General features: G+C 39.8%; 2 protein-coding genes across 2 annotated transcripts in view; one reads left to right on the forward strand and one right to left on the reverse strand.

Moving 5' to 3' along the window:
- vps35 (VPS35 retromer complex component) overlaps positions 1 to 2,356 on the forward strand; it is a 29,200-nt gene extending 26,844 nt beyond the window's left edge. The window contains exon 18 of the mRNA XM_079585796.1: positions 1,284 to 2,356. Within this exon, the coding sequence (XP_079441922.1) occupies positions 1,284 to 1,463 (180 nt within the window). The 3' untranslated portion in view covers positions 1,464 to 2,356. The remainder of the gene's footprint in view (positions 1 to 1,283) is intronic.
- Positions 2,357 to 2,641: 285 nt separating this feature from the next.
- Positions 2,642 to 6,341, reverse strand: hrh3 (histamine receptor H3). Its single transcript, XM_079604953.1, has 3 exons — positions 5,247 to 6,341; positions 4,991 to 5,157; positions 2,642 to 3,836 (listed from the first exon to the last, which is right to left on the reverse strand). The coding sequence occupies exons 1-3, from the start codon at positions 5,623 to 5,625 to the stop codon at positions 2,922 to 2,924; spliced, it is 1,461 nt and encodes a 486-aa protein (XP_079461079.1). The 5' UTR covers positions 5,626 to 6,341; the 3' UTR covers positions 2,642 to 2,921.
- Between the last annotated feature and the right edge of the window lie 4,623 nt (positions 6,342 to 10,964).

The raw sequence follows: 10,964 nt of genomic DNA on the forward strand, positions 1-10,964 counted from the left end.
CATCCGAATGCAACGGTTAAATTATTGTTGCATTTGTGCGTGGCTTGTGTGATAATGTAAAAAATAAAATGCTGCCTTTAAATCCGTAGACGTTGACACCAAAGTTATTTTTGTGTGTTTGTGTCTCTGGCTGTGTGGGTGTGTGAGTTTACCTGAGATTCTCGTCTGGGTAAATTGCTTGCAGTGCTAACAGTAAGTGCTTTAGTGCTTGGCAGTTTTTGCACCATGTCTGCACTGAGAGCAAGATCTCTCACATTTATAGAAATTGCATGGCCATTATAATCAACAGAACTGTCTATACTTCAACTTCTCCAGTGTTTCCTACAGATTTTTGTTTATATCCTCCAGATTATTTTCCAAAATACTGTAAAAACAGTAATACTGTATGCAGCCTTGGTGAACATAAAATACTTCTTCCATTTTCATATATTTAAAAGTGTAATTCATTCCTGTAATCAAAGCTGAATTTTCTGCATCATTACTTCAGTCTTCAGTGTCACGTGATCTTTCAGAAACAATTCTATTATGCTGATTTGCTGCTCAAGAAACATTTAGTGTATTTATCAATGTTGAAAACAGTTCTGCTGCGTATTATTTTTGTGGAAACTGTGATGAATAGTCATTTAGAAAAGAACCGCATTTATTTTAAATGGAAATCTTTCAAAAAAGATTACAATCTTACTGACCCCAAATATCTTTCACAACACATTGTCTTCATTTCGATAATGACATCGCTGAAAATAATTCTAACTTGCAGTTTAGCGAGTCAAATGTTGATCAAACCAGTAAATCCTCTTTACCTTCATGAAAAGAACTGATTCCTAAGAGTCATTCGTTAGACGTCAGACTGCACTGGTCTCGCTGCGTGGTTTTAAATCAATATAAATAGAACCAACTCAAAAGGCTAATTTGTTCATTTGTGGAATTGGACTACACTGGTTGCATTATATATTTGTTTTTTCTTGCAGCCCATGAGGACAATTCAACAGAAAGACAATTCTTGTCATTGTTTCATGGTACACATCAACCCATGTGGTACTAATATATATTGCCTCATTAATTTCACGCAAATCGAAATATATGTGCACTGCAAACTAAGATATGTGATAATAATCAGTAACCATAGTCTAATCACAGGAATATTAAGATCTTACACTGTTACTAAGAAAAACTCTCCGCTCTGTCTTTCTTCATTACTTTCTGTCTCTGAGTTTTGTCTCCATAAATCCAGATCAGCCTGGATTTACATTTTCTGTTTGTTTGCGTGCCTGTTTGTCTTACAGGTGACGGTCCAAGTCCTGAATCAGCTGATCCAGAAGATCCGTGAGGATCTCCCAAACCTGGAGGCCAGCGAGGAGACGGAGCAGATTAACAAACACTTCCACAATACACTGGAGCACCTGCGTCTGCAGAGAGAGTCGCCTGAGTCCGAAGGGCCGGCTTACGAAGGGCTGGTGCTGTAGGAGCCTCACACGTCTACATTTATATTTGTGTACACATGCATAGAGAGATATATGTATATGCCCACATGTGCACACCAGGGTATTCCAGCCAGGGGAAAAACAAAGCCAAACCCACCTGCCTCTCTACCCATTCCTCTTACTGCTCATACTTTCTGTATGTTGTTTTTGTCTTCTGCCTGTCTGTCTTATTCTCTCTCCCTCCTTCCTCTTTCTCATTTCGTGAGGCGTTTTCTTGTGAATTCCTTAGAGAACAGTGTATGCAGTGCACTCCTACTCTGCGCTTCCTTCAGACTACCATTCCCTCTTGATACTATTGTTGCCATACAAATGAGCAAGAATAAAAACTATATATTTAAGAGAGTGAAAAAAAAAAAAAAAAAAACCTTTGTGTTGCTACACCACTTACTTGCCCCGCCAAACTGGAGAAAAAAGGCTGAGCTTTGAGCCATGCATTGTTACGGTCTTTCGAGGACCTACACTTGATTCTACTACGTTTTTTCAGCATTAATATTTTAAACGCCATGCTGGATTAAAGACATTTGTGTAACTAATGAATAGTCTCGTTTCTCACCCTTTTACTTTACGGCAGTCTCTTTGGTGGAGTGGGACAGTGTTGACTAATACGTGGAATGGGTGAACATGTGTATAGATGAGTAGCTGTGGCTGTGAATCGAAACTATGTCAGAAGCCTTCTCTTGCATCTTGTCTACTTTTTTGAATTATGATTCCCCCTCCCTTCATATATTGTATGTATAATCTAATTGTAAATCAGTTACAACAAAATATCATTGATTTCATGGCATTTGCACAAATAAAAAATATTAACCCCACAGGCCTGTAGAAGTACTATTTCATATAAAGTCACTATGTTTATTATTTTTTAAGAATGGTTTCTCACTCAGTTTAAACGGAGAATCTCAATGCATTGTACATCTTACTAGCGTTGATTTAAGTGTTCAGACTTTGCTATAAGCCCTGAAATAAAATAATCCGTAATAAATTGGTTACTTTGATATGATTATAAGAATTATAGGTCCCGCCGTTGCTAGGGGAACTACAGGCTTCGCCAGCAATCCCTTTATATCTGTTATGTACAATCAGTATACAATTATAGATGGACTGGTCTATATATGACCATATCAGACCGTGGTTACTTTCAAGAAGTATATCACTCCATTATGTTTGTAACTTCACCAGTAGTTTATTTTGAAATGGGATTTTATTTTATTACATACAAAGGCAAACATGGCACTGCGTTGGACACTTTCAGACATTTATACATAAATCAATAATACATTATTGAATTTCATAGAAAAATGTGATTTTAAATAAGTAGATAAAAGGTCTTTGTCTTTTTATTTACATGTACATGAAAATGTTGTGCTACTGTTCATTACTGCTAGATATAAGCACATTAAACGGGGTGGGGGGGTTGTAAACGAGGTCATCCTCATAAATTTAATACTTCTGGTCAATGTTCTGAGGTTGTATTTTTATCTTGCTCGGACATAGTAATTTGCTGAAGGCTCTTTTAAAGCTGCTGTGGCACAGAGGATACAGGATTGGATTGATGGATGAGTTTATCCACAACAGCCAGAACGAGATCTCATAAAGGTAGTGCTGGACGCACTGACCGTGACATGCTGCCCGAATGATCATCAACAGTGTGTAGGGTGCCCAACAGAGTCCAAAAACACAAACTATTACAGCTAAAGACTTTGCCACCTTCTTATCTCTAGATAGGCGAAAGCGGCTGGCTAGACTAGCAACCATATCAGGGCGATGTCTGTGTGATCCAGCCGAGTGATCCACATAATGAAACTGTGCCTCACCGGATGGCAGGAGCCGGTCTCCGACCTGCAGAGGAGGCAGGTCTGCAATAGTGCTGTCTCTTCGTTTAGTCTGTCGGCCATTGGCGAACTCTGCGGCGGACACCTTTGCAGTAGAAGCTAACCGACAGCACTGTGACCTCGAGGACAAATTTGCGGCCCCACTTTCCTCTACAGGCCTCACAAAAAACACACGCTGTACATCGCCGGCTCTGAGCGGCCTCATTTTGAGGCTCCTAAGCCGAATGTGAGTCGGCTGTTCTTCTCTCACTGCGCATCTGTTGCGGATGTTGATGTAAATGCTGAGGTTGAAATAAGTGACACTTATGAAAGGGGTAAAGAACTCGACGGTTGAGGCAGTCATCAGAAAATACCAGTTGAAGTAAAATTCGGCATAGCACTCTCCATCTGGCACTACGCTTCCTCCTGCGATGTGTTCCCAACTGATAATAGCTGGACCATAAAGAAGGAACGCTGCCAGCCACACGCAGAGCATCTTCAAAACAGCCTCTCTGGTGATCCCCTTCTGGCAATGGTAACTCACCTGAAAAACAGATTTATTACTGAATTAATATGAATTACATGCAGGGCTAGACAGAACGAACAGATAGATGATAGGTTGCCAGATTAAATAAATAAATATTATGATTAAACGGATGTCTTAGTGCATTCATCTCTAAAGCAGATGCAATTGGGTTCATGCTTTTGTGTGCTGCTGCTGCATGCTGGGATATAAATACATGCTGACAGATGATTGACAAGTGTAAAAGTGTGCATGACATTTGTAAATCAGCACTCACTGTCTGTCCAAATAGTTATATATGTATGTGATGTAAAAACGTATTTGTGTTAGATTGATTCATCTTTATGTGAACAGCCAACTCCTGAATGGAACGGTCTATATATGGAAATGTTCACAGTGATACTTGTTTTATGTGGAAACCACATATAATCTGAAATTCTTCATTTTCATCATTACCATGTTTTTGTTTATTATTGTCAAGGAATTAAAACATGTAACATTAGGCAATTATTTTGTAATATTGTGGTCTGTGTAGCTATTTATAATTGACTTTATAAGCTGATTTATCATTGTTCAAAGACTTAGTGTTTTTGCACATTAAAAGTGCATTTAACTATTACACAGGAATATGTCTTACACGTTTGGAATGTGGAATGCGGGAGAGGAGATTATGACAGAATTAGTATTTTTCTGTGAGCTATGGAAGATTGTTTCCGCCACAGAATAAAAAGAAAAAAATATATCGGTAGTTTTTTATCTCGCAATTCTGACTTTTTCCTCGCAATTCTGAGGGGAATAAAAAGTCGCAATTATTGTTTTAAATGTTTTATTCTGTGGCGGAAACAAGCTTCCACAGATATCTTGTGAATCATCCCTGTGTTTTGTTATGCTGTGCTCATCTCTGAAAACCAATTTATTTTGTTACCGTTTCTTGTCAGTGGTGGCTCACTTGTTAGTTTGAATTACCATTCTCCAAAACCGATTTCAACTAATTAGGAGCGCTCAAATGTCATAATTGTAGCTACACAGTCCGTGCACTCTTAAAAATATATACAGGGTTTCGTAGAGAGGCCATTAAAGAAAATGTTTTAGTTCTTCAAAGAACCTTTTAGTAAACAGTTCTTAAAATAACGTGTGTGTGTGTGTGTGTGTGTGTGTGTGTGATATACACTCACCGCTTTAGTGACGGACTGAAACCTGTCAAAACTGATGAGCACGATGTTGAAGACTGAGGCGGTGCACAACATATAATCCACTACCAGCCACAGTTTACACAGACCTCTGCCCAGCCTCCACTCACCCGTCAGGACATAGGGAATATACACGGGGATGCAAAACCCGCCTGAAAATCCATAAAAACACAGCTACATTTCAACACACTGCAGAGTTAAAACGAAAACTGACATGCAAACCTTTATCAATATCACTCACCGACAAGAAAGTCCGCTATGGCCAAATTTAAAAAGAAAAAGTTGCCTTGTGTGCGTAAACTTTTCTCAACCACAAAAGCTAAAATGACAAGCGCGTTCCCGAGAACCGTGGCGAACACCAGCAGTGTCATGAGAACTGTCAGGAATATTGAGGTGGATGGAGTAAACTGGCCATACTGTGCACGCCGGTTATCAAATGTGTCCAAGTCGGCGAGACTACTCGCGTTTTCCCTCTCCAGCCCCGACCAGTTGGACGACTGTGGATTTCCTGATTTCCACATGAATGAAACGGCTGTAGGTATCCCGGGAGAGTGAGCCACGGACAATAAAGACTGCATGGTGTTGCCGCCGTTTTCCTTCGTCAACAAGCGATTATGCATGACAGTCGGCGCGTAAAAGCTGCCGTGCCATCCGCGCGCCCGACAGTGACTGAGCTTCTCATTTCCAGTTCGGCGAGCGGCACGGGCGATCGGGTTTTTATACCGACAGGGCACCGTGCGTTGATTGGCTGCTTATTTAACGCTGCTCGGTCTGATGTCGATGCCTCATCCAGGATTACTTAACGTCAGGTTCACACATAGCCTACTCCGTTTGCAGTGCGTATGCGGTGCGTCTTGGATTACGTAGCCTATGCGATGCAGGAGCAGCACGCGTTTATGTTTCACATAAGCTATTTGGCGTTTGCAGCACGCAACTGAACCGCGGCTGTCAACACAACATGCCTTCATTCTTTTTATTTCCAATCCAAAAGTTGTTACTGAAAATGTTTTGTCAGTATATTGCGATTCTATTTGTACATAGTTATACAATCTTTATACAAAAACAGCCAAATCTCATGCCTTTTCTTTTGCATTCAAATCTTTATAAACCCCTTGATCAAGCATTTGTGTTACAAAATGCACCACGTCACGTGTCATGCGCAGCGTCTCCTCCACTCGCACGTATCACACCGGGGCCCGTGTTAAATTTATTTATTTTATTTAAAAAATATTATTTTCTAAAACCTTGTTGAATTATATTAGAGTAGTAGCCCAGACAGCAACATATTGTTGGTCCAGATCTGGCCCACATCCGGGCTGTGTGGATTCCAGGTGTACCGTGTCGGCCAGATCTGGACCGATAGCTGTCTGGGAGGCCTACTCCTCCTAGGCCATCCAAAGTTCATTCTTGGTAATTTTCTATGTTCATCATTGTTCACGTTTTTCTTTTCTTTTTCTTTAACGTTTCTTCATTCGGATCCATTTGCGATCCATTACATTCTGAATAAACAAACAACGCAGTTTACATGCTTCAGCTTCGTCCTTGTTGCATTATTCGTTAAGATAATAATTATTAAATGCATGCACAATTATGGTGAACTTGACCACAATTCAGAATTAAATTAATGTGCAGCAATTTGTATACAAATAGAGAGTGTACTGTCCTCCAATTGGTGTTCTTAACCAAAATTAGACAGCCAGCCAAACTCCCGTCATGAAAAACATGAGAGTCAGAAACTCAGAATATAGCTTCTTAGCTCCGTTTAATAGAGACCAGTGATGCGCGGGTTGATCCAAAATGAGCGGGTGCCTGCGGTCACCCGCGGTTACGAGTCATCCAAAAATATTTTTAATGATATTCGGGTCGCGGTCGGTCGGGTCGTTTGAAATAAAGATGCCAATTAAACCTTTGTAATTTATATAGTACTAGACACAATGTTCTATGAAATACATAGGCCTACTACACTTTATTGGCTGAATAACTGCGCGAGGATGACGCACGAGCTCAGTCAGAGATGACAGTGGGAAATCCTTATTTACCTGAATGTTGAGCGCATTATAAACATATTAAACGCATTTGAATAAAAGCTGACGCGGGACAAAATGCCCGATTTCCCAACACGTTGAACTGAGCAATGCCATTGTGCCATTTTAATAGGCTACTTTTAAACGCATATAGCTCAGTAATGTCAGTTTTATGTATTTCTGAGAGGGGGCGGGATTTTTGTTGGGAAAGTCGGGGGAGAGACGCACACTTCGATTAGACTGGATAAACACATGCAGCATCTTAATTGTTAAGAAAATGAAACGAAATAAATGAATAAATCAAGCCTTTATTACAAAACACTAGGCGATATCAGCATTCAGAAAAATGCGCACCCCTAGTTCCTCCGTCTATGGCCCATGACGATGAGCATTTACTAGCTACTTTAAAAAAACGCGGGTCGGGTCCAATATTTTCTTTCTTTTTTTTTTGCGGTCCGAGTTGCGGGCGGGTTAGTTGAAAACGTCGGTCGGGTGCGGGTTGTTTATACATTGACCCGCGCATCACTGATAAGAGACTCTTGTTGAGCATGAAGACATGAACAAAGGAGTGAAACTGAAAATAAGCACAAAAAATACACTAAGGTGAAATTGTCTCTCGTAAAAATACTAACAAAGCTTAATTACAATGAAATATAATGTCTCAGTAAACAATCAGTTCACAAATTGAAATCAAAGATTTATACTCGTATATGATTTTAACTCGACATGAAATTAGCACAAATCTATTATTATATACTGTAAACATAAAATATATAAACTACTTACAGGCAGTTCTTGCTTAGAAGAAATCTAAACATAACAGGATTATTGCAGCTGGAACAATCTTCACCATGTGCTTTGACTAACAAGGACCTGGCCTACAGAGAGGAGGTGGAGCAGTTGGTGGGCTGGTGCAGAGATAACAGCCTGATCCTGAACATCGACAAGACTAAAGAACTCATTGTCGACTTCAGAAGGAACCAGCCCAGCCATGCTCCACTACTCATCAACAACATAACCGTGGAGGTGGTTGGCAGCATAAAGTTTCTGGGGGTGTTCATTACACACGATTTCACCTGGTCGGTAAACACTGCATCACTGGTGAAGAGGGCACAGCAGCGGATGTACTTCCTACGGAGGATGAGAAGAGCCCATCTGCCCCCACCTATCCTCACCACATTTTACAGAAGCACCATAGAGAGCATCTTGACCAGCTGTATCTCTCTGTGGTGTGGAGGCTGTAGTGCCTCTGACTGGAAGGATGTGAGAAGGGTGGTGAGGACAGCAGAGAGAATCATCGGCACCTCTCTCCCCTCCATTCAGGACATTGCAGAGAACCGCTGTGTATCTCGGGCCAGGAAAATTTGCAGGGACCCCTCTCACCCCCATTACGGTCTGTTTGTTCTGCTGGCCTCCAGAAAGAGGTTCCGCAGCATGCGGTGTCGGACATCCAGGTTTTATAACAGCTTTGTCCCCCAAGCAATCAGACTGTTGAACACTTATAAATAATACGTAGTACTGCTGGTCTTACACTAGATTGCTGTCAGATATTTAGATAGATATTTAGATATTTAATTATTTATTCCACTTTGCTATTTGTATATTTATTAAAATTGGGTTACAGAATTTTTGTATGAACATTTACACTGCATTGAAACTGTAAAAACTGTGGCCTATGCAAACGAAATTTCGTTCTGTATACACTTGTTGTATTCTGAATGACAATAAAGTCTGTCAAGTCAAGTCAAGTCAATAAACTAACTTCCTGATTCAGCCTGCAATACCATACTTGACCGCTAGAGGTCCTAATTACTCTAACAAGGACAATACCCAAAGGGCAGAACAGAGAGTCTGTAGGCCTACTATACGCGTTGTAGCAATATAAGCGCATTTAGTTTCATATTTGTTAAAATATTGTTGTTATTTTTTTTCCATCTATGTTGATTATGAAAAGTGAACAGCACGAGTAATAAAGAATGCGCAATATATCGTGAGACATGGATCAGACATGATTTTGACCACTTTATTAAGTTTTGTTTTGAAGAAAGCCTTAAAGTGAATTTCATTTTGTATAAATTGTATCTTAATTTTAATACATTTTTCATCAACCAATTGCCTGGATTTAATAAATAAGAAGAAAATACGTGGTTGCATTACCGGTGTTCCGGAGAATTCAGTTAAACTGTTTCCCCTTCAGCGCGCGTGCGCAACATCAAGACGAAAATCAAGCTCATGCTGATCCGCCCAAGCGCCGTTCAGTATTGGGCATCGCGGTGTATTTATTTACTCTCCGCCACATTAATGTACATTTTATGTTTATGTTAGATAATTTGCAATTACATACAGGTTTTTAAGTATATATTTCTTTAAGTATATATATTTCAATCAGGTATCGTGTGTGTGTGTGTGTGTGTGTGTGGTTTTTGTCAGTTTCGCTGCTGCAGACATAAATAAACTATATTGTTATTTTCATTTACGATATTGTCATTTTATTTCATTTTACATGTCATCTTTATGTGTAAACACTATCATTCATATCTCTTCCACTGAGAACACAGGGGGAACCGTTTTACCTGGAGGACCAGGAAAAGTGTGCTGTAAACCAGGGGCACTGTGCCCGGGACCAGGACTGGATTCGCTGTGCTGTGGACCAGGGGCACTGTGTCAACCCTTCTGAGCCTGTGTGGAACTCGAGCTACTTCCTCCACAAATGGGACCAAGTGATCTAAATAAATTTTTTTTAATTTCACTCCATCGTCGTTAATTAAATCAGCACTTTTGCCTTGCAAGAATGTAATTGTGAAGGGCCCCAGAAAATCTCTATCTAACTTCCCTCTGCTGACTCCTGATGTTCCTTCTGAGTACCTTTTCTCCAAGAACAAAGCGGTGAATTGCAGTCCCTGAAGCTTTTTTTTTGGCTTTGATTTTGTCCCTGGAGGCTTGCATGTTTTTCTTTACTGCCTCATAAACTCGGTCCTGCATTATGGCGGGCTTTATTAGTTCTTCCTGGAGGACATCTTCAACTGTTTTAGTTACCTAGACAATAATAGGAAATTATATATTTATAAAAAGTAGATATGTAAAAATTATTGAAACAAGATATAGATATGCAGTGAATTAACTCACACTAAAAGATTCCGGAACTTCTGAGAAGTAGCGTGCCTCTCTTCCAAACATCAAATAAAATGGTGAATACTGTGTGGTCAGGTGTTTCTTGGACCTGATGTTAAAGAGCACAGCATCAAGGTATTTGTCCCATGTCTGTGGTTTGTCCTGACACAGTTTTCCAAGGGCACTGACATTTTTTTATACTTTAACGGTATATGGCTACTGCTTATAGGTTTTTGTTTGTGAAGTTCTGTACTGCTTTCCACTTTCTACAACACAATGTGTAACTGAAGCAAAACACTGCTTTATTAAAGTACTATGAACCGCTCTCATGCCTACCAATGTATGAACACACATTGTCCATGTTACATTCTCTTTCATTTCTTTTAAATTCGAAAAAAGTAAATAAATAAAAATATAACAAAAAAACAAAGCCCCTATATTTCATACATCAAGTTTTTATGGCTCATAAATGCAATTCAATGATATCTGACAGATGGACGAATAAATACTTTTACAATTACTAATCTTACCTCTGTATTGTGCCATTCATGCATTCCACCAACCCATTGGTTTGTGGATGGTACGGTGAACAAAGACTGCGCCGTATCCCGAACAATTCACAAACTTCTTTGTTGATCTGGAGAAAACAAATGTATTTTTATAAGAATAATTTTCTTCAAAGGAATGTGCCGACTTTACCTCCAGTCTTTATGCTCAGCTAGACTACCGGTGGGTGCGTCAGACAGAGTTATGGCACGCACGGAGATGAGAATGGTATGTATGGACTTGGCGAATAAGCTAAAGTCCCAAAAAGTCGGGATGTT

The sequence above is a fragment of the Phoxinus phoxinus genome, assembly GCF_949152265.1.
Source record: "Phoxinus phoxinus genome assembly, chromosome: 2".
Taxonomy (NCBI): domain Eukaryota; kingdom Metazoa; phylum Chordata; class Actinopteri; order Cypriniformes; family Leuciscidae; genus Phoxinus; species Phoxinus phoxinus.